At 44.9% G+C, this 24,304-nt stretch overlaps 1 protein-coding gene across 1 annotated transcript in view; it reads left to right on the top strand.

Annotated features, from left to right (window-relative positions):
* LHFPL4 (LHFPL tetraspan subfamily member 4) overlaps nucleotides 1–10,575 on the top strand; it is a 31,606-nt gene extending 21,031 nt beyond the window's left edge. Inside the window, exons 2-3 of the mRNA XM_090284104.1 lie at nucleotides 6,649–6,885; nucleotides 10,007–10,575. Coding sequence (XP_090140230.1) covers nucleotides 6,649–6,885; nucleotides 10,007–10,107 — 338 coding nt within the window. The 3' untranslated portion in view covers nucleotides 10,108–10,575. The remainder of the gene's footprint in view (nucleotides 1–6,648; nucleotides 6,886–10,006) is intronic.
* The last annotated feature ends 13,729 nt before the right edge of the window (nucleotides 10,576–24,304 follow it).

Genomic DNA, 24,304 nt, shown 5'->3' with positions numbered 1-24,304 from the left:
TCTCTATCATGATCTGTGCCATCAGACAGTTTTGTGTTTATCTTTGCTTCCTGGGCAGGGCTGTCACACCTCCTATGCTATAGGGGGCGGAGCCCTATGCACTCATTACAACCGAGTGACCCTCTCACCGTGCTGTGGCGTTTTATGTTGGCGTGGGTGTCCAAGATGGATTTCTACTGTTCCCTTTCCACTGAGAGACCGGCATCCGCCTCCTCCATTCTCACCCATTCCAAGCCTCACAGTCCAAGGCAATGGGGGTCTGTCTTCCCCAGCATTGGAACCTCAAGCTGATGGGTCTGGTCTGCAGCTGAGAGTGCTCCCCAGGTGCTTCTCACCTCCCCTTAAATATGGGTGTCTGTTCTTACCACCGTCCTGCTGCTGTCACCGCAGCTGCCACTGCCAGCACAGCTTGACCTCTCTGCCCCGGCTTTGTCCCTCCTACCTGTTTTGACGAGCACCACTTCTTTATAACGTCATACATTGGACTTTCATTTATTTTCTGGAACTTCTGGTTATTTCTGGTTTTGCGGCAGTTGTAGTCCTTCTTAGCTGTGGAGGGAGATGGAGCGTGTCAGTCTAGGCCTCCATCTTGGCTGAAGTCTCTTGTGTGTCAGCAATTCTTGAATATCTGGAAAAAGATTCCTCTCTTTTGTTCTTTTTTTTTTTTCCCCCACTCAGCCAAAAGTTACCATGACCTCCATCCACTTTACCCTAATAATTTGCCACTCCTTTTCTCTGTCATTTGATTCTCAGAAAAGCTCTATTAAATGAATAGGGCAGATGTTATGATTCCCATTTTACAGATGACAAACACTGAGGCCTGGCGAGGTAAATTGACTTTGTCTATAGTTCCACACTAAAAAGGTGGAGCTAAGCTTCCTGTTGAGGTAGTACAAGGTGGATTGTGTTTCATAACTTCAAGGAAAAAGTATCAGTTTGGTGCTAGTGTGTCTTTAACTTCTTTAACACATACTAAGAAGTCTTCTAAATGAGGGAGAAGCTCTCAGGAAGAGAACATTTTCCAAGAAAAGTATATAGCTAGACTCTAAGAACATTGTTTTGATTTCATTATACTTATATTTACATAAATAGTTTGTAAATATTTTTTTTCTATTTATGTCAAATAATTTTGATTTTCTTTTCTTCGGTAGTGTAAAGCTTTGTAAGTAAATGCCTCTGCTTTATAAAATGAGTCTATTCAAAGAAAAATATTAAAGGCCTGCCTCGATTTGAATGCAGGTGCCACCACCTACTAATTGTGTGACATTGGATATGATACTTGGTCCTTCAGAGCCTCAGTATCCTCATCTGTAAAATGAAGACAATAATTTCCCCCACCTCATAGATTTTGTTATAGAATTAAATTAAATCATGAATGTTAGGAGCTTAGCACCTTGGCATGTAGGTTAGCACTCAATATTATTTGCTAACATTATAATCACATCACTAACAATATTAATATTGTTAATCTCAATTTTGTCACAACACCTCCTGGCTTCTTGGAGCAGGGAAAGTCAGTAGGCTATAATTGGTCAGACATTCCCCGTCAGAGGGCCTCTTCCCCTATACCAGTGGTTCTCAACCACAGTTTTGTCCCCCAGGGGGTATTTGGTAATGTCTGGAGGCATTTTTTATTATGACTGGGAGTGGTGGTGCCACTGACATGTAGTCAGTAGAGTCCAGGGAAGATGCTAAACATCCCACAATGTACAGGATGGTCCCCTACCATGAAGAATTATCAGGCCAAGCATCAGAAATGCTGCAGTTGAGAACCCCTACCACATGCTGCACCCTGCACCTGTGCTTATACTTGCCTGAAGCAGCCAGTTCCTCAGCCATCTAATTAGTTCCAAAAGATACTTGAACTTGAACTCCAAAGAACTCAGCCTCACCTTCCTCAACCAACAAATGGGGATGCTAAAGGCTGCCTTGCCTCTAGGCATTCCATCTCCTGATGGTTGAGCCCCTTGGTCACTTCCCTGATGTAGGCTGTCCCTAATGGTCTTTTCCTCTCTTCCCTGAGGTCCAGGGAAACCCATCTGGTTTGCTTTTCACCATTTACTTGATTTCTAATGTTTTCCATTCCCAAAGTAGCCTTTGGGGCCACATAGTCACTACCTAAAACCCTGCAGAGCAAAGGAGGCAGAGAAAGGGGGAGACGGGGAGAGAATCTCTACTGCCAGCATCCTCTGAGCATCCTGATATTCAGGGCCTCAGTCCCTAGTCTGTTATCTTCTAAGCACTGTGTGTGGACTTGATTTTATTCCTCCCCATACATCTCTGCTCTCTAGGTCAGAAACCGTACCTGCCAGTGACCCCAGCAGCCTGCACAGTGCCTGGCACTGAGAATTTATATGTGAACTGTGCAAAGGGAGAGCCAAGGAAAGTAAAGGGCCAAGGGATAGGTACAGAGAAGGAAGAGAAGCCAGAAAAGGAAGAGAAGAGGAGGAGGGGTGTTGAATGAATGGTAAACATTGAGAGGTCTAAACAAGATAGTAAAGAGTGAGGCTCAAGACTGAGAATTGAGCATGATATAGACTATCCCAAGAGAGGGGAGAGGAGGGTGTGAAGAGACAGATGCAAAGAGAGAAAGATGAGAAAAGTGGAGAAAGAAAGGAATGGAAACACTCGGCCAGAGAGAGGCATGTAAGTGGTGAGGCAGAGATAAAGAAACAGACAGGAAATGGAGGTGAAGAGCCAAGGGAAGAAAACCTCTTTGAGAGCTGAGCGCTGGGTTGCAAAGGGTTCTCTCACGGACCAGTGGTAGGAGCTGGAGCAGCGCAGCTGGGAACTCAGGATGCTCAATAGGTTTCTATTGAGTCGTGGAATGCTCCCAGCAGTAGAGGAAACACTGCACCTTGGAGGGGAGTGCTGGAGAGGAGGCAGATGGACTGGCTGGGTTTGCCTTCTCCCCAGGATCTTTCCTTTTTCCTGCTTCTTGCTGGGGGGTGTGGAAGGATGGGATGAATGGGTGGGTCGGAGCACACCAGCCCAGGGCGAGTGAAGGGCTGCGCAGAGTCCGCTCCTTCTCTCTCATCTCTCCACCCCCACCCTGAACTTTGACTCTCCTCCTATTTCCGATAGGGGCCTGGAGGGCTTTGCAAATTGTCAAGGATATTTGGAGAGATGGATGGGTCAAGCTTTCTCTGTAGGCTCCTCCTCTTTTCCCACTGAGTAATTGCTAGAGCAGTTCAGGGCTCAGTCCTGAGCCTTCTCTTCAGTTTCCGTAATGTCCAGTAGCAGGGATTTGCATGCCCACAGCTCCCAAAGTTACATCTGTAGCGCTGGTCCCCGATCCCTACCCTAGCTTCCCTCTCCATTTGGATGTCTAATGGATATTTTCAAAGTTGTTGAATTCTTTAATTCTCCCAGCTCATTCTAACCTCAGAACTTTTTGCATATGCCATTCCCTTTGCAGGAACTCTTTTCCCAGCCCTTAAGTGGCCGGGTGTTCCACTAGAGCTGAGCGTCTGAGGCCAGCATTGAAGAGGAAGCCCTGTTAGAATGTGTGTGTGTGTGTGAACAGTGCTGTGCTAGAGCATCGCAGCAGCTTGAGGAACACAACCTAGGGGCAGTGGGGACACTATCTGCCTCATTGAGGGCGGGTGAGACCAGAGAAAGCCAAACAAGAAAGGGAGGGAAAAAGGGCACTCGCCTTGCTGTCAGGCAGGAGTCTGGGGCCTCGAGAGGAAGGTGGAAAAGCTGAGGGCCCCTTCCCTATCCTGGGAACTAGATGGGCCTCAAGGGCAATGGGTAGAACTGACACCCCCACCTTTTATTATCGCTGTCATCTAAAACCCAACTTAAACACCCAGTGGGCTGGTGTGGGACCTTCGAGTTGCAGACACAGTAACCCAGTCGCTGGCAAGACCATCAGACACTAAGAGGGCAACATCAAAACACACAGTCACGGACTTCTGGCCAAGATGGAGGCCTAGACTGACACGCTATCTCCTGCCACAACTAAGAAGGAGTACATCTACCACAAAACCAGAAAATACCAGAAGTTCCAGAAAATAAAGCTACATAGAAGTCCAAAGTATGATGTTATAAAAAAGTGGTGCTTGTTCGGATGGGTAGGAGGGGCGAAGCTATGGCTGAAAGGTCAAGCTGTGCTAGTGGCGGCGGCTGCAGTGACAGCAGCGGGACGGCAGTAAGCACACACACCCGTATTTAAAAAGAGGCGAGAAACACCTGGGGAGCACCCCTGGCTGCAGACCAGACCCATCAGCTCGTGATTCCAACACTGGGGAAGGCAGACCCCTGTTGCCTCGGACTGTGAAGACTGGAGGGGATGGGGATGGAGGAAGAAGCTCCTGGTCTCTCAGTGGAGAGTAAATGGCAAGAATCCATCTTGGACCCCCACCTCCACACAAAATGCCACAGTGTGGTGAAATGGGTCACCTGGTAGTGACGAGTGCACAGGGCTCCATCCCCTATAGCGTAGGAAGTGTGACAGCCCTGCCCAGGAAGCAAAGGTAAACAAAACTGTCAGGATGGCACAGATCATGATAGAGATCCCAGTAATGCAGCTGACCAGCCAACAAATATCTGATCTAACGGATCAGGAGATAGGAAATCTTTCTGAGGTACAGTTCAGAGCTTTGGTTATAAGAATGCTTACAGATCTAACAGCAGATCTTAAACAAGACGGGGAAGGAATGAAGGCTAGTCCTGCTGAAATGAACAAAAACACATACGAAGCAAGTGGTGAGAGAAAGAAAACCAGGGATCAAAACAACAAAAGGGAACATAAGGAAGAAACAAACAGTCAACCAGTGCAGAAAGAGGAAATGAAAAGTGAGGAAAATGAGGAGAGGCTCAGAAACCTATGGGACAGCTATAAGCGGGCCAACATCCAAATCATAGAGTTGACAAAAGGTGAAGAAGAAGAACTAGAAATTAAAAAATTATGTGAAAAAATAATGAAGCAGAAGTTCCTTAACATGGGGAAGGAAACAGACTTACAGGTCCAGGAAGCACAGAGAGTTCCAAAAAGACTGGTCCCAGGGAGAACCACTCCAAGACACATTATAATCAAAATGTCAAAAATTAAGGATAAAGAGAGAATCTTAAAAGCAGCCAGAGAGAAGAAGAGAATTACGTATGAAGGGGTCCCAATAAGACTATCAGCTGAGTTCTCAAAAGAAACTCTGCAGGTAAGAAGGGACTGGCAAGAAATATTCAAAGTAATGAAAAGCAAAAACCTACAACCACAATTACTCTATCCAGCAAAGCTGTCATTCAGAATAGAAGGGCAGAGAAAGTGCTTTCAGGACAAAGTAAAACTGAAGGAGTTCATCAGATTCAAACCACTGTTATATGAGATGTTAAAGGGACTTGTTTAGGAGAAAGAGGATCAAAACTATGAACATTAAAATGAAAACTGTATCACAACAACCAACAACAAAAGCTAGGGAGTTGAAACAAAGGCAAACTAAGTAGGCAACGAGAGTGGAAAAAGAATTATAGGTATGGGAAACATTATGGGGGGAGGTCAGTGAGGAAGGGGAAAGGGGGAAAGGGGGAAAGGGAAGGAAATGGTACAGGAATTTAAGCATAGTAGGAGGGAGTGGAGTAGACAGGAAGATGTTGAGAACTATATGCACAACCAATGGACATGGACTAAAAGGGGGGGGGGTAAATGGAGGGAGGGGGGTCACTGGGTCAAGGGGAACAAAGAGAAAAGAAATTGGGACAACTGTAACAGCATAATTAATAAAGCATATTTAAAAAAACAAAAAAACATAATCACAGGTCAGGTGGCCCACGGCACTGCTTGGGGAGGAGCAGAGGTCACAGCCTCTCAGGCCTAAAGAGCCTGGTTGGTTCTGATTGGTCGTGTGGGGCATATGCCCCCTCTCTGAGCCAATCATTTATCAGAGAAATTCAATATGCTGATTGGCTCATATTTGAGTCTCACGCACTACGCTAAACACTGGGAAGAGTCCCAGAAATTTGCCAAAGTGGGTCACTAAACCCAGAGGGCGTAGGTGCCAAAGAGGGAATTAGCAGGCACCCATTTTGATTCAAATGCTTTTTTTTTTTTTGGCTTTGCCCCTTCTCTCCTCATCTGAAACCAACCCCTCTCCTCCCGTGTTATTTCTTTATTTGTGATTATTATTTTAATCAGTATGACTAGTTTTAATAATAATAACAGGCTCAAACCCTATAGTTCTCACCCCAGTCTGTTCTTTGAGCACAGAGCTCAACTGTGTGAATGAGAACACATTTACAACATCTTGACAAAAAAAAAAAAAAATGGCGCTCAACAAATATTTGTTGAATGAATGACCTAAAAAAATAGTGATGAGGATGAGAGAGGGTAAGTATGGCCAAGATGCTAAAGCGAGCTATAGGGGTGACCGTGGTTTGCTATTTTCTCACATTTCCGGAAGGCTTCCTGGAGGAGGAGTTGGTTTGGTGGGGGCGGGAGAGGGCATTGTGGGTTTTGGAAAGCTTCTGTTCTATCAGGCAGAAGGTCATCCCAGGCCCTAGAGTTTCTGGAGCCCAAGGAATCGATGACAAGATATTGGGTTGTTGAGCCAAGGAAGGAGGGTTCCTGGGGGTCCTCGGGCTCTGGGAAGTAATCATTGTCTTCTCTCTTCCTTCCTGACTGCGGTGGGGCTGGGCCTCGCGCCCCCTTAGCTCTGTGCCTCGTGCTGGGCTGCATGATTTTCCCCGACGGCTGGGACGCAGAGACCATCCGGGACATGTGTGGGACCAAGACCGGGAAGTACTCCCTGGGGGACTGTTCGGTGCGCTGGGCGTACATCCTGGCCATTATCGGCATTCTCAACGCCCTCATCCTCTCCTTCCTCGCCTTCGTGCTGGGAAACCGGCAAACAGACTTGCTGCAGGAAGAGCTCAAGCAAGACAACAAAGGTGAGTGCGCTTCCACTTTCGGGGGGCAGGGTGGAGGTCAGACCTGCGCCTTAGAGGCAGGGCAATTTCAAAGTCAACAGTGAAGCAGAAATCGGGATTGATACAGACGGTCCTACCACCTAGAAAACAATTTGACATTATTCCTTAGAGCTGAATATCTGTGTGCCAGTGACCCAGCAAACCCACCTGTGAGTCTAAACCCATGAGGAACGTGCAAGAATGCTTTTGGCAGCAGTTCTAAATTAGCAGACAAGTAAAAATGACCCTAATGGCCATTGGCAGGAAGATGGATAAATACATGATGATATGGTTACATCACGGAATAGCGGCGGCGGCAGCCGTCCGTCTCGAGAGACGATGGTGTAGCTTCTTAAGAGTCTATCTGCACCGCCAAGAATGGCTGTGCAGTCCGACTCGGGAGTGACACGGTATCTGTCTCCTCCCGTGTTAAGTCGACATCTTGCGATGACGCTGGAGTGTCCTCTCCAGTGAAGCTGAAGCTACAGAGCCTGGGCAGGGTGATATGGAGGGTCTGCTGTTGCCCATGCAGCAGACCCCCCCTCTCTTCGCAGCTGAAGGGTCCAAGGGAAAGACGGAGTCAATACAGCTTGGCTTCAGGTGCGCCGCAGGAGTTGCCGGTGTTGACTACAACGTCAAACCGCCTTAGGGACTCCGGCTCCGGATTTTCTGTCGGGATTTACTCCCTTAGCCTTTCCCCTAAAGAGGTATGCCGCAAGGCAGCGGAGGTTTTTTGGAGACAGAGTTTTCCTTCACAGATGATATGGTTACATCACGGAATAGCTCATAACTGAAAATAAATGAACTTCAGTTATAGTAACAGAATGGGTGCACGCTGGGAACATACCATTGGGGGTGGGTGGGGATCAAGTTCCAGAAGATAACACAGTGAGATTTATTGATTGATTTTAGAGAGAGAAGGAGGAAGAGAGAAGCATCGGTTTGTTGTTCCACATACTTATGCATTCATTCGTTGATTCTTATATATTTTCTGTCTGGGACCAAACCTCAGTGTTGGGGACAATGTTCTAACCAAGTGAGCTACCTGGCGAGGGCCAACACAGTGAGATTTTTACTGAGCTCAAAAACCAAGCATCACTAAGCAATGTAGAGTTTAAACAAACATATATTTATGGTAATACTTTTTTTTTAAAGCAAAGAAATGATAAATACAAATGGAAGAATGGTGCTTATATGTCTTTGGGATGAATGGGGGAAGCCAGGAGCAGGAGATGGCAAACAGGAAGGTGTGTAAAAATTATTGGTAGAGTTATGATTCTTGAATGGTGCTTTATACCTAGTGTATTGCATATATTGTATATTGTATATATCAAGTAACATTCAAATATAATAGAGAAAATTTACGCATAAGGCCAGAGTCTCAGGGGTCACCATTGTTGTCAGGTGCTTTTCTGTGCATCTTCAAATCTAATTTGTCCCTTTAAAAACAAAGTAGTGTTAAGTGCCAATATGACATAAGACAGGTATCATCCTAAACAAACCCCTCTTCAGATTACTTTTTGTGCTCTACATTGGAGCATGTTATAAAGATCTATCATTTCATGCAGAACCATCAGCCCTTTTTATCCAATGCTTAGCATTACATAAAATAAAGGAACTGTACTTTCTTATAATTTTCCTTTTAGGGACTATTAATGAGGTTTCCAGGTTTTTACTATTATTGGCAATACTACAGTGAACATCTTTGTCTCTGTCATCTTATACACAAGTATCTTCTTGGTGTCGTTCCAGAAGTGAAATCGCATACTTACTATTGAAATGATAGTGCCAGATCACTCTCTACAGGAGGGCCGGTCTTCTGACCCAGGGGCCCACTCTGACCCCTGAGCAAGGGGAGACACTGCTTAGCATCAGGGACAGACCCTGTTCTCTGCCATGAGAAGTAGAAGTCATTTTCATAGTCACAGCCTTCCTTGAGCAATTAGCATGAGCTGGGTCTATGTTTAGCACTTCCCATTAATTATATTTATCTTTTGGAGTTTCTCTTCTATAAAATAGAGATAATGGTTGTGAGGACTATCTCATTTGGCAGGAGGTAGTTTAGTATTATAGTGGAACCCTTGGACTGCACAGGCAGTTTGTGTTGAAAGCAGACTAAGCTAAGAAGTGACCACCTCCTTAAGCCTCAGTTTCCTGCACTTCATAAAATGAATGTGGTGAAAACGCATTACCTTATAGAGCTGTCCTGTGAGGAAGAAAGAAAGATTATGCCTGTAAAGGGTCATGCGGTGAATGGTCAGTAAAAGCTGCCACTCCTCTCCACTCTGCATCAGACAGGCATCATGATCACCATTTTACAAATGAGAAAGCCGAGGTCTGGAGAGGTTCAGTCACTTGCCCAAAGTCACCTAAGTGGTGAAGACAGAATTAAAGCCCAGGTCCAAGTCCGAAGGGCAAGCTCTTCCTCACAGCCTGTCCCCTTTTCAGGCCCTCCTGGGCTGCTAGCTTCTAACCTAAGTTCTGAGCTTCCTGCCCCTGGACAGCCTGATTCCCTGTGGTTTCTGTGGTCTTGGTATGAAGTCAGGGCCTGCCCTCTGGTGGCAGCTTCCAGAAGTGCATGACTAAGCCATCTGCCCTTTCTAAAGGAATTTCCTTGGGGATGTGACGAGTGTGAGGTGGGCCCACTCAGCACCCTCTCCTCCCTCCCCAAGCACCCTAATAGCTCAGTGTTAAAAATGATGTCCGCATCCAGGAGTCTCCATCCCTCACTAAGAGCTCTAGATGAGTGAGTTCAGTTCTAAGCCAAAGACCTCTAGAACAAAAGTAAAAAATAGAATAAATTGCTATAATTTCCAGCATTTAGTATGTACCAAACACTGTGCAGAGTCCTTGACTGGCGTTCTTTATGTCTTTCTGACCCTCAGAAGCACCTTGTGAATGAGGCTCTTCAGCCTGGCTAGCAGATGAGGAAGCTGGGACTCAGTAAGGCCCAGTGGCCCGCTCAGGGCCATTCAGCTAGTCAGAGGCCTGGGTGGGATTTCAGGGCCTGGGCAGCTCACCCCTCTGCCCTGAGGATTTTCTGAGGGGAACTCCAGTGCCATGGTGGTTTCTGACTTTCTCCAATTCTTTCTCTCTCTCTTAGATTTTGTGAGCTCTACAGTAAGCTCCGTGTTGCGGCCAGGGGGTGATGTCTCCAGCTGGGGAGTCCTCCCCTGCCCTGTCGCTCATTCACAAGGACCCTGAAGGCCAGGATCACAGCCCAGGAATTGACCTGCCCTCAGCGTGTTCCATCTCTTGCCCTTTCACCCTCCATTCAAGCTAGGAGGGAGGGCCCCAATCTCAGATTGACTTCTCACCTGCTACCTGCCTGCCAGCTCCAGACTTTGAAGAGAGGTTGGGGCTGGGTGCAGCTTTGGGGAGGGGAGAGGCCCTGCCAACCCTGGAAGGGCCTGATTGTGCCCCTCCCTCAACTGACCTAAGGGAGCTGGACATCCCTTGGGGTCTCCTTTTCTCTCTTTACCTGGCCTGGGGGCTCTGCTCTGCAGTCTCCCGGTGAAGGGGGCACTGTGATTCCAGTGCCCCAGCTCCCTCTGTCTGGGAGCTGCTGCCGGGCTGTATCCTTGCCTCCTCTGGTCCCTGCCTTCCCCAGAAACGTACTCAAGATACTGCCCCAGGGCTACCAAACTTTTTCCTACTTTTCTTTTCTTTCTTTTCTTTTCTTTTTCTTTTTTGCCTATAATGGTTTCATCACATCTTCGCAGAGCTCCTGGAGTCACCAGGGCCGCTCTGTTCCCTGTTCCAGGGTGCTCCCAGCTCTCCCAAAGGAGTCTGAGCTGCACGGAGGAAGAAAGCACAGGGCCTCCCTGTCAGCTGGTGCCCTGTTCAGCCCAGAGTCTGAGAAAAGACAGACAGGCTCTGAGGCAACTGGAGGAGACACTCGGACTCCGGGCAGCTGGGCTTGCCTGGCCTCTCTGCTGGGATGTCTCGCCATTGACTGGACCCTTGACCCCAGCCTGTTTTGTACAGCACAGACTCCTTGGCCCTGTTGTTAGGGTTGGAGGTTGGGGAGAGGGCCTAACAGCTGGGCATTAAGGGAGAGAGCACCCCTCTACCCCTTCTCATGCCGCTTGCCCCTGGCATTTGCTAAGGGTAGAGACTGTCTTGCCTCTTTGATACTTTTCTGCATAACTTGAACTTGCAGGTCACCTCTGAACAGGGTACCCCCATCCCCAGGCCTTGTAACCCTGTCCCCACCTTTTCTTCCTCCTTACCCACCTCTCGCCTTGGGATACGGCCAGGGTCTGCAGCCCAATGGGCAATGCTTGGAGCCCAGGCATGAGTGTGTGTGTGTGTGTGTGTGTGTGTGTGCCTGTGTAAGTATGTGGGGAGACTTCTCTCCCCCTTTCCTCCCACTGTGGGGAGCATCTCCTTCCTGCTTGGCAGGGAGCAAATAAGGGAGACTTCCCATTGTTTCTGGACTCCCCTCGCTGCTGCTGCCGCTGCCGCTCATTGACCTGGTGGTAGAGCCATTTGGCCAGGGGTGTGGACAGCCCCTCTCAGGCCCTAGTTCAGGAGGCATGTGGGCCTCCTCCAGTGTGCCTGCTTCTAAGTCTGCGGGTTCTGGCTGCCCAGCCCACTGGAAAGGAACGTGCCCCAGCCCCCTATTTTGTTACGTTGGCCTCAGCCAAAGGAGGGAAGAAAGGCAGTGAGTGCCATGTATCTGCCAACTTTTTGTTCATTTCCATTGAACTTGCATCTGAAAGGGAGGGTTTCCAAGACAGACTTGAAATCCTCTGCCTGAGTCCCCCATCTAGAACCTCACTGGGATCAGATACTGCATCCTGGTAGGATTCCAGAAACATGGAGCTTTCCAAGTCCTGATACCCCCATCTTTTCACTCCTTCTTTCCTAGGCAAACACCCTCCCCTATGCTCTACCCAGCACTGGGTCCCTTCTCTCCTGTTCCTACCAAGCCCTGCACTGCAGTCCCCCTGCTGGTACCTTCCCCAGAAGGTGGGGCTGGACACCAGGGTCCCAGGTGAAAGAGGAGGGGGAGGGGAGCCTTGTGAGAGGGAGGAAGGGAGTCAGGACAGGTCCAAACCAAAGCCCAGTGTTGGAAGGCTGAGAGGGAGGGGCCTGAGCAAGTGATCGGGAATGGGGAGAAGACAGAGGAGGGAGGGAGATTAGAAGAGACAGGAGAGAGGGAGCCGCAGAGGCAGAAGCAGAGCAAGAAGGAGGGGGATCCAGAGAAGTACAGAAATGGACAAAGGAGAGAGAAAGAGAGAACAGAGGGGGGACCCAGAGGGACAGATAACCTGAGATGGGGGAAGAGAGGGGACTGGAAAGATGGAAGAAAGATTAGGGCTAGGGAAGGAGGCAGACGGAGAGAAGAGTTGTGGGAGACCAGACTGGGATGTGGGGAGAAATGGAGGGGGAAGGAGAGGAGAAGGATGAAGGCAATGGGATTCTGAGGAATGGGGGAGCAGCTGCTATGTGCACTGTGCAAGGGGCCACCCAAAGGGCCACTGGACCCCTGTTCCTGTGGGGAGGTTAGAACCTACCTCCTCAGATGCCAAGGACAGGTGCCCAGACAGCCAACACCTTCACATCCAGGGAACAGTCCAGATGATTGCTGAGCCAGTTAGCGCCACCGGAGTAGGTGCAGGTAGAGAAGAGGGAGGTTAATTCCCTTTGGGGAGCTCTACTCAGCCAGCTGCTGCTCTGGTGAGGAATTTGGGGGTTAGGAAAACAGAGTTGGATGGGCTGAAGGAGCACCAAGGGTAACACAGGGAAAGGAAAGAGATCAGGGTGGGGACCAGACCATAGATAGCTCTGTCCCTGAGGCTTCTGCAGAGGTAGGAAACAGAGCAGGAACCAGATGCTTCAGCCAGGGGCCCCAGGGAAAGCTGAAGGGTAGCCCAGGTGGCTCCTGTGGCAAGGAAGCCATAATGGCCAGGGGACATTAGTGAAATGCCCTTACCCCAGGCATGCACTGGGGTTTAGCCTTCGTGAGGAGATTGAAGTAGAAGAGATGTCCCTTGTTCTCTTGGTCCCTGAACGGTGGCCTTTGAGTGGGTGTCCGAGGTACTCCTGCCCGGACTGTGACTGGATCAGAGGGGTCTAGCATTCCCCAGCTCTCTCTGCCCTGGTCTGGGGACTCTTTCAGGATGGTCCAAAGTGGCCACATCCTAGATGTGGTTCAGAACACTGGTTGGTCAAGTCCTTCTGGGTCCCTGGGGTATAAAAACTTCCCTCTTTGGGGACCAGTACCCATGGAGGAAAACACTTTTCCTGAAGGTGTGAGAACCATGGGTAGAATCAAGATCTTTTTCATGCCTGGAAAAGCCAAGGCACTGGGAGCTTATAGACAAAGCTGTGGGGGGAAATTCCTTCCCTTCTTTTGAGATTCCTGCTTGGACTGAGGGGAATCCCCCTTCTCCAGCTTCCAGCGTGGACTGAGAAAGGGAAACCCTCTCTTTGGAGAAGCTGGGGTGTTCCCAGCACAAGAAACTTCCACAGGTCCCTGCCTGACTCAGGGCTAGCCTTTGGGTGGGACTCCCATTTTCTGAGTAAGGAAAAAGGGAGCCACAGTCCTTCCCAGAGCTCTGAGCGGCAGACCTCAGAGGGCCTGTGCTGTGTGACATTAGGATAGCTTGGTATCGTCTACACCCCATTAGTAAGTTCTGTCTGAATGTGTCTTCGCTGTTCATTGTCCAATTTGGTAACACTTATTTCGGTCCAGACCCCTTCTGCTGCTGCTGGATTTGAGCTTCAGTACAGGTGGAATGATGTTCAAATAAAGACACACTTTATATCACCCATGCTGGCTTCTTTTCTGAGTTGGCCCCCAGGGGATCAAGAGGGGTGAAATTCAGTCTGATTCTTTGTACCATGTTTGGCTGCATATTAACAGAGCTCTACTATTGTGGCTTAACAGGATAGCTTATTTTCCCAGCACATGAAGCCAGACCATGTCCGCTCTGGCCCACAGTGTGACTGGTGCCATTCCAATCCTGGCTTCCACCCTCAAGGGGAACCTCATAACCCAAACTGACTGCTGAGCCTCTGGCCACTTGGTTCACATTTCATTTGAAGGAGATTTCTGGAAATCCCATAGGACTGAGTCACATAGCACACCTAGCTGAAATGTAGCCTGTGAACTGGGCACATTGCCACCCCAAATAAAACTAGGGTTCTGGTACCAACAGAAAGGAGAGAATAGATGGAATGGGCAGCTGGCAGTCTCTACACGTGCCTGATTGTATAGGATTTAGGACTCTGACTAGAGCAAACAAGGCTCCACCCTTTTCTGCCTGCATGGCCTTGGACAAGCCCCTACAAGTCTCTCCAAAGCCCCACTAAATGAATGGGACTGACTATAGTGATCTTCGGTAAGTTTTAAGGAGTAATGAGGGAATGTATGTGGATTGCTTCGTAGTGTCTGCCACGTTATAACATGCCCTGTATGATTATAACTTTTGCAGGTGGGAATTGTGTGCACTCGGTATAGACTAAGGGCTTAAGGAACAAAAACAGAGACCCTGTCTTAATGGCCAGCCTGTTGGGGAGAAGACATGTAAAATATAAAATTTGCTAGGTGCAGGGTATTGTGGGTTCTCTGGGTAGGGACACATTACATGGCTTTTGGTGGGGTGAGTAAAGCTGGGAACAGGTGTATAGTAGAACTAATAGGACTTGAGGACTTGTGCAGGCTTGAATCAGGAAAGCCATTCGTGAAAGAGAAGGCAGCTGAGGAAAGAAATGCAGGTAAAAAGCAGAATGGTCTGTGCAGAGAACTAAATGCTGAACTGTAAAGTGTGAGGCAGGGAGGGTCAAAGATTAGTCTGGAGAAATAGGCAAAGGCCAGAGGATGACAAAGCTCCAGACCTGAGAGCAATGGGGAACCATGAAAGGATTTTAAGCGGCAAAGAAACACAATCAGATTTGCATTTCAGAAAAGTCACTCTGGTTGCAGTAGTAGGGGGCTGAATTAGAGGGAGACAATTTTATTTTATTCATTAAAATTTTTATGTATTTGAGAGAGACATAGATTTGTTGTTCCTTTAATTTTTTAAAAAAAATATTTTTTAAATTTATTTTTAGAGAGAAAGGGAAGGAGGGAGAAAGAGAGGAAGAGAAACATGGATTAGTTGCCTCTCACACACACCCAGTGGGGGACCTGGCACACAATGCAGTCATGTGCCCTGACCTGAAAATGAACCTGCAACCTTCTGGTTCACAATCAGGCACTCAACCCACTGAGCCACATCAAGTAGGGTTATTGTTCCATTTATTTTATGCATTCATTGGTTGCTTCTTGTATGTGCTCTGACCAGGGACTGAATCCGCAAACTTGGTGCATTGGGACTATGCTCTAACCAACTGAGCAAACCTGTCAGGGCTAGAGAGACAATTTTAATGAAAGGGAAATAAGAAGTCTGGCCTGAAGCAAGGTGGTGGCAGTGTCGCTGAGATGTAAAAATTCAATATTTAGGACGTAGAATTGAGGACACTTGGTAACTGATTGATTGTAGGGGTAAGGAATACGGAGTGGCATCAGGAGGACAGTTAAAAAGAAAATTTGCCAGTATAGCAGGGGAGCGAGATGATCAGTCCAATTTGGGACATGCTGAGTCTGAGATTCATGTGGGGCAACCTGGTGCAGTTTTCCAGTAGTTAGCTGACTTCTATGGATTTGAGAGCTCAAGAAGAAGATCTGACCAGGAACATGATCATACAGGTAATGGTTGAAATGTAAAGCACAGATGAGCTCGCTGAGGGTGACTGTATAGTGTGAAATGCTACGGAAAGCTGGAAAACACCAACACACAAAGGTCAGGGGGAGTGGCTGTCCAAAAGAAGAGGACAATGAAAGAGCTATGAGAACTGTGAGAATGTACTGTTATGGAAAGCAAGGCCTTAAGAGTTCAAGGGGAAGGTCAACCGGTCAGGTGGAACAGGGAGGTCCAAAATTCAGGACTGAAAAAATGTATCCACTGGATTTGGGATCAGAGACACCATGGCTGAAGAGCATGTTTAGAGAAGTGTGAGGAAATCCAGATTGAAGTCTGTTCAGGGAAAGAATGGGAAGTGACTGCATGAAGATCACTTTTTGGAGAGGTGCAGATTAGGGGAAATGATTGGAATTCATTCAGGAAATATTAAGTATACACAGTGCACCAGCAGTGAACAGCATCAGAATGTAATCTAGAGAAGAGTGTGGAATTTCTTTCTTTAAATATCAAAGAGTTCTGATTGTTCATAGGTCATGGCCAGTAAGAGGTTATAGATAAAGAGAGGATGATTGGTGGAAGAAGAGAGGAAGCCTCTTGTTTGTTTGGAATAAAGGGAAGTGCAAGGTTCAGGGATCCCTTGTCTGATAACATCTTTTCTCTCAGTGAAGCAGGGGGCAAGACTGGCTAGTCAGAGAGAAGGGAATGGTCAGGGGGTTTGAGAAGAGTGGCAAAAGTTTGGACCAGCTGCTAAAGGAGCTTTCAAAGGATATATAAAGGACTGAAGGATGACCATGAATTTGTGGTGGCACCAACAGACAGAAGGGCAGGCACAGAGAAGGTTGATGGTAGATTGAGTGGTACCTGTGTGGTAAGCCATGTGTCTTAAGAGTGTTTTAGAGATTCACCATGGGTTGTAGGTTGGGTATTGAAAAAGAAGAGCCCAGAATGGGACAGACAGATGGAGAAAATGGAGGAACTAAGGGACTTAAGGGGCTCAAGTTTGCATGAAAGAGCTGGGAGGACAGGAGATCGTGGTTAGAAAGCTGAGTGTTTGACCTGAATATCCTGGATAATTCCTGAAGACTGAGATGTGAAGCACTCTGATTAGAATGTTCACGCAAACGACAGAAATTGGAAAGAAGTGGAGTCAAAGTTGTCCAAGAATCAAAGAACGAGAGTGACTGGAAGGTTGAAAAATGACAGCAATGAAGAGGGCTAACAGTGCAAAAACCAGATGTTGTGTACTTCAGGAGCAGCAGGAATTTTTATCGGGAAACATTTAGGGAGAACCTCCATGCCACAGGATGAGAGAGAAGGAACAGTCTCCCCTTAAGAGGGCCGCAAAGGTGGTGGGGTCCTAAGGAGAGAACCATATCTCAGTGAAGGCCAATAGACAACATGGAGGTTTGTCTAACAACAAAAAGATGTCTCTGAGTGACCTAAGATTTCATGTATAGGCTTTGTTAATGTGACAGCAGGCTTCTGTGTCTAGTGTCTTATCAGGCTTGAGGCTTCCTTTACTTGAACTTTTGGTAATAAAATATTTTGTTCTTCTCTCCTAAAAATAAATTTAAAAAATTTTTAAAATTTTAAGTAAAAGGTGTCCAGAGAGCATGGTAGAAAAGAAAGAAGGGACAGAGACACACTATAAGAGTAAAGAGCACTGTGCAGCCAGATGACACACAGAACCCTAATTTTGAGAAGTGACTGAAGGTAACAGGAGCATGAAGTTGGTAGAATTCACCAGGCTGAAAGTTTCACATAGAGTTCAAGTTTGAAATTGCTTTCAAGTCCACTTAGGCAGTGCAAAAAAACTGATGATGCAGGCTGCTGGTATCTGAACAGATCCAGAGGTGCTGAAAAGCACCTCCAGTGATGAATAATTATTATGTCTTAGTACCACTAGAACTTATGGATTTAAGCATATTTTATGTATTTTGTTCCATTATATTTATTATCCCAATTAATGCTTAAAATGTCCCATTGTTGGTCAGTAGGAGCCACTTTAGGTTGGAAAGAGTCTTTTAAACCTAACCATAATTATCTGATAATATCCTTGCTCTCTGGTATAATGTGTTCCAGACTGATTTGTACACTTGCTCCTTCAAAATCAGCCATTTCTCTAAGAAGCCCAGTTCTAAACAGTTCCAGTTGACAGAGGTAAAACACAGACACACAAAACTTAGATATAAATATGTGACTTATCTATCATAATGAAATACCTCATAAGTTAATAGTGATACATGGAAGGTTTTGGCTTAACATCTATCTTAACATATATAACTCCTTACTCCCCTACACTGAGAACCCGGTTATCAAGGACAATGGATTCATTTGCTTTTCCCCACATTAAAGCTCTCAGATATACTATCAACAATATGATTACTAAAAACCTATTTTCAGATTATTTTTTATAGTCATACTGTTATCTAATTGCCTAGATCACATAAACAATTTTATACTACACATTTTCCTTATATCCCTCATTTAGTCTTAGTTCTGCATGTAGCTAGCTATATAGTTAACTCACTACCAGATTTTATGTTATGTTTCTCAAGACAGTTTGGTTGTTAGAAGCTCAGTTTCTAATAGATTTCTAAGAAAGAGTTAATGGAAATAAAATCCCCCAAGTTCTTGCATGACGATGCAAGTTTGCTGCTATTGTACTTGAAAGTCATTTCATCTGGTATGAGACTCTGGGCTCAGTCTCTATATTATTCCATTTTCTTTTGCCATTAAGTGTTCCTGTCAACACTTAATTTTCTTTCCATTATAAGTATCTTTTGGGGGGCCTGGGCACCCAAGATTTTTCCCTTCTCTTTAAACTCACCATTTTTAAAAAGAAGTTTTAGATTCACAGCAAAATTGAGCAGAAAATACAGAGATTTCCCATATTCTCCCTGCATGCTGTCTTCGACATTATTAATATCCTCCACACCAAGAAGTGGTACATTTGTTATCACTTGATGAACCTACATTGACACATCATTTTCACCCCAAATCCACAATTTACATTAGGGTTCAATCTTGGTGTTGTATGTTCTGTGGGTTTGGATAAATGTATGATACATATCTACCATTTCAGTCTCATACAAAGTAGTTTCATTATCCAAATAATCTTGTGCTCTGTCCACTCATTTCTTACCCCAACCCCTGGCAACCAATCTTTTTTACTGTAACAGTAGTTTTGGATTTTCTAGAATGTCATCTACAGTCATGCACCACTTAATGACAGTAGTTAAGCAATTTTGTCATTGCGCGAACATCATAGAGTGCACTTAAACAAACCTAGATAGTACAGCCTACTACACACCTAGGCTATGTGGCATAGCCTATTGCTCTTAGGCTACAAGCTTATACAGCATGTCACTGCACGAAACAACACAAGATTAAGTGAAGCACAAAAGAGAAAACAACCAAAAGATGAAATGAATAGGAAATGAGGCTGCTGTTTGTGTAACACAACATATTATTTTACCGCAAACTTTTTTATAAGCAAAAAGAGTACATTCTAAAATAACAATAAACATATAGTATAGTAAATACATAAAACAGTACCATAGTCATTTATTATCATTAACAAGTATTATGTAATGTACATAAAATATCTAGTATGTGCTATATTTTTACACCATTGACAGTGCAGTGGGTTTATTAACACCAGCATCAGCACAAACATATGAGCAATGCACAATGTTAGGACAGCCATGATGTCACTAGGCAATAAAAAATTTTCAACTCCATTAGAAACTTAGGGACCATCATCATATATGTGGTCTGTCATGCCTCCCCTCAACCCACCAGGGCACAGAGCAAGGCAGGGTGAGGGGCTGGGTGAGGGAACACAGGATCTAGGGGACAGTGCCCAGGGAGCAGGATGAGGGGGTGTCCACAGGTTTCCATCTGCCTAGCTCCTTGGAATCCACTCCAGCCTTTCCAAATCTGTGGGTAGAAGCAGCTGTCGGAGACCAACCTTTCGAGACACTCTGGGTGATGCATGACTGTAATTGAAACCATACAGTTCCAGCTCCTTTTACTACTAGTAATAGTCATTAGGCATTCTAACATGTTTTTTTCATGGCTTAATAACCTCATTTCATTTTAGTGCTGAATATTCCATTTTCTGGATGTACCAGTTTATTTATCTATTTGCCTACTGAAGGACTTCTTGTTGCTTCCAAGTTTTGGCAATTATTAATACATTTCTGTAATCATCCATGTACAATTTTTTTTTAATTTTTTAAAAATAATTTATTTGTTTGTTTGTTTATTTTTAGAGAGAGGGGAAAGGAGAAAGAGAGGGAGAGAAATATCACTGTGTGGTTGCCTCTCACTCGTGCCCCCAACTGGGGACCTGACGTGCAACCTAGTCATGTGCCCTGACTGGGAATCGAACCAGCGACACTTGGCTCGCAGGCCGACACTCAATCCATGAGCCACAGCAGCCAGGGCCTATCCATGTACAATTTTTTATGTGGACATACATTTACATTTTCAACATCTTTGAGTAAATACTGGTAAATGCGATGGATGAATAATATGGTAAGAGTGTATTTAGTTTTTTAAGAAACTGCCAAGCTATCTTCTAAAGTGGCTGTACCATTTTGCATTCCTGTAGCTCCACATCCTCACCAGCATTTGGTGTTGTCAGTGTCTTGGATTTTGGCCATTGAAACAGGTATGTAGTGACAGCTCAGTATTGTTTTATTTTTTTATTTTTTTTAATGTGTTTTATTGATTAAAATATTACATTTGTGCCAATTTCCCTTCCCTCTGCTCCCCTCCACCCGGTGGCCCCCCTCCCTCCAGTTGTCCCCCCCTTTTAGATTATGTCCATTAGTTGTGCATACAGTTCCTCCCAACCTCTCTCCGTCTATTCCATTCCCTCCTACCATGATCCCCAATTCCTATATCATCTCCCTCCCTCTCCCCACTCCCCCTCCCTGTTGACCTCCCCCCAATATGCTTCCCGTACCCACAGTTCCTTTTCCACTCTCGTTGCCTGTTTAGTTTGCCTTTGTTTCATCTCCCTAGCTTCTGTTTTTTAAACCAGTCCCTTTAACATCTCATATAACAGTGGTTTGGATCTAATGAACTCTTTCAGTTTTATTTTGTCCTGGAAACACTTTCTCTGTCCTTCTATTCTGAATGACAATTTCGCTGGATAGAGTATTCGTGGTTGTAGGTTTTGGATTTTCATTACTTTGAATATTTCTTGCCAGTCCCTTCTTGCTTGTAGGGTCTCCCTTGAGAAGTCAGCTGATAGTCTAATTGGGACCCCTTTGTACATAATTCTTTTCTTCTCTCTTGCTGCTTTTAAGATTCTCTCTTTATCTTTAATTTTTGACATTTTGATTATAATGTGTCTTGGAGTGGTTCTCCCTGGGTCCAGTCTCTTGGGAACTCTCCTTGCTTCCTGGACCTGCAAGTCTATTCCCTTCCCCAAGTCTGGGAAGTTCTCCTTTATTATATTTTCACTCAACTTTTCAAGTTCTAGTTCATCTTCCTCACTCTCTGGCAAACCAATGATTCTTATGTTGGGCCTTTTATAGCTGTCCCAGAGGTTTCTGATCCTCTCATTGTTGCTTCCCATTTCCTCTCGCTGCATTGGTTGACTGCTTGTTCCTTCTCCATATTCCAGCTTGTTGAAATGAACTCTGGATTTTTTTCCCTCACCATCTGTCTTGTATGTGGTTTTGTTCCTTTTGTTATGAATGTTTTTCGCTTCTTTCTTATCTTTTTCCTGCTCTTTTGTGAATTCTGTAAGCCACCTGATAACAATGGCCCAGAACTGAGCCTCTGACAGGTTTCTTATCTGTTCATCTGTCAGGTTCTCTATCTGTTGCCTGGTGAGTTGTGTCACCGGGATTTCTATAGTTGTCTGCCTCATTTTGACAGATGCGTTTTGTTTTCTTGGGCTGGCTATAGGGGGCAGGGGGCAGTGCCTGCGTACGCGTCACAAATCAGCGACCGGCGCCTGTCTGCGACCTATTTCGCAGCCCTGTGGTGCTTTCTTTGGGGGCGGGGGTCCAAGATGGATTCACACAGTTATTCAGCTAGGAGACCGGGATCCGTCCTCCCGCCCCCCTGGGCCTCACTGTTCAAGGCGATGCGGTGGCTGCTTTCCCCAGCGCTGGGGTCGCGCACTGCCAGGGGCTTGACTGCCGCCGGGATTTTTCGCCGCCCCCGCCGCTGTCTCAGGTGCGACCGCAAACAGCACTGCCCTCTTTAACTCTTACCTGCCCAAATGGCACCGCTGGTTTATAACTTCATATGTTGGGCTTCTGTGTAGTTTTATTTTCTGGAATTTCTAGTTATCCTTTGTTTTGAAGTAGTTGTATTCCTCTCTAGTTGTAGAGGGAGACCTAGCGTGTCCGTCTAAGCCTCCATCTTGGCCGGAAGTCAGCTCAGTATTGTTTTAATTTGCAATTCCCTAATGACATATGATGTTGAACATCCTTTCATATGCTTATTTGCCATCTGTATGTGAAGTGTCTGTTCAGATCTTTTGCCATTTAAAAAGAAATCAGTTTGATTTATTTTTCTGCCAAGGATATGATAAAAAAGAATTCTGCATTTAACCACACATAAAGCTTTATTTGAAGAACTCTGGTAGGTATTAATACCATTGGATCTTAAAATTTATAATTTATGCATCTTTAAGAAGAGCCTTTAAAAACCAGTGTGCCCAATTGACTTACTAAACTTTTCATTAGTAAATTGAACATAACTCTTTTTCCTCACCACTGTTTTTGTTTCATGTTTCTTCAGTCAGAAGTTTTCCTTAACTTGTACTTCGTCACCTTAACTTTATGTACTAGATCTTCTAAGATATTAAGAAAATCAATTTATTTCTCCAGAAGGTTATAACTCTCTTTTCCTTCTTACCACCCTTCTGTCAATTTCTCAAAGAAGTAAGGATATCCTGTATGCAAAACTGTGGAAAATAAACAGTAAAATCCTGACCTTAACAAAATTATAATCATATTGGGTGACACAGAAGTTTTAAGAGAGAAAATAAGGTTTGAAGTGTAGGCTGGACTTAAAACATGGAGGCTATGTACATCTACTGTTGCATTCTTCCCTGTACTGTTTTTTTTTTTTTTTAAATTGAGATATAATTGACTTAAAACATTAGTCTTAGGTGTACAACATGATTCAATATATATACGTATTGTGAAATGATCACCACAATGTCTAATCCATCAGCACAATTACAAAAATTTGTGATGAGAACTTTAAGATTTATTCTTTTAGCAACTTGCAAATATACATACAGTATCAGCAACTAGTCACCATGATGTACATTACCAGGTCTTATTTGTGTTATAACTAGAAGTTTGACATTTTGATCACATTAATCCATTTTGCCACTTCAGGTCCCATCCCAGGCCTCTGGCGGCCACCCATGTGTTTTCTGTAGCCATGAGTTCATTTTGTTTTTGTGTTTAAGGTACCACACATAAGGGAAATCATATGGTATTTGTCTTTCTGACTTAAGTCATTTAGGATAATGCCCTCAAGGTCTACCCATGTGTTTTCTGTAGCCATGAGTTCATTTTGTTTTTGTGTTTAAGGTACCACACATAAGGGAAATCATATGGTATTTGTCTTTCTGACTTAAGTCATTTAGGATAATGTCTTCAAGGTCCATCCATGTTGTGGCAAATACCAGGATTTCTTTCTTTTTTTACAGTTGAATAACACTGCATTGAGTGTATCTACATATCTTTTTTTTATTCAATCCATTTATCTATCAATGGACACTTAGGTTGTTTCCATATCTTGCCATGAACATGGGGGTGAAGATATTTTTTTGAGTTAGTGTTTTCATTTCCTTTAGACAAATACCCAGAAGTGGGATTGCTGGATTATATTGGAGTTCTATTTTTAATTTTTTGAGGGACCTTCATACTGTTTTCTGTAGTGGCAGCAATTTACATTCCCACCAACAGTGCACCAGGGTTGCTTTTTTACCACATCCTCCTCAACACTTGTTATTACTTGTCTTTTTGATAACAGCCATTCAAACAGGTATGAGGTGATATCTCATTATGGTCCTTTTTGAAATTGTATGAAATTTTATTTAGTAAAGATGTGTCTTCAATTATTGCACAAGTACGGGGCTAAATATTACAACTATATACATTTTGAGTAGTTTCTTTATGGTTGTGATTTGTATTTTCTTGATGATTAGTGAAGTTGAGCACTTTCTTTTTAACCTTCCATCCAACATTTAATTTTTTTAAAGTATATTTTATTGATTATGTTGTTACAGTAGTCCTATTTTTTTTCCCCTTTGCACCCCTCTGCCCAGTATCGCCCATCCCTCCAGCAATCCCACCCCCCTTAGTTCATGTCCATGGGTTGTGCATATAGTTCTTTGGCTTCACCCTTTCCTATATTATTCTTAACTTCCCCTGTCTATTTTGCACCAACCAATTATGCTTCTTAGTCCCTGCACCATTTCCTCCTTTCTCCCCCTTCCCCCTCCCAGCTGATAACCCTCCAAATGATCCCCATACCTATGATTCTGTTCCTACTCTGGTTTGCTTAGTTGGATTTTGTGCTTGTTTTTTAGATTCAGTTGTTGATAGTTGCGACTTCGTTGTCACTGAGCACTTTTTAATGTACATGTTGACCATCTGTATGTTTTCTTTGGAAAAATGTCTCTTTATTTCCTCTACTGTTACCATAATTTATGG

Source organism: Furipterus horrens, unplaced genomic scaffold (genome assembly GCF_987537825.1).
Source record: "Furipterus horrens unplaced genomic scaffold, mFurHor1.1.pri manual_scaffold_7, whole genome shotgun sequence".
NCBI lineage: Eukaryota > Metazoa > Chordata > Mammalia > Chiroptera > Furipteridae > Furipterus > Furipterus horrens.
This window is presented reverse-complemented; position numbering and strand designations above follow the sequence as displayed.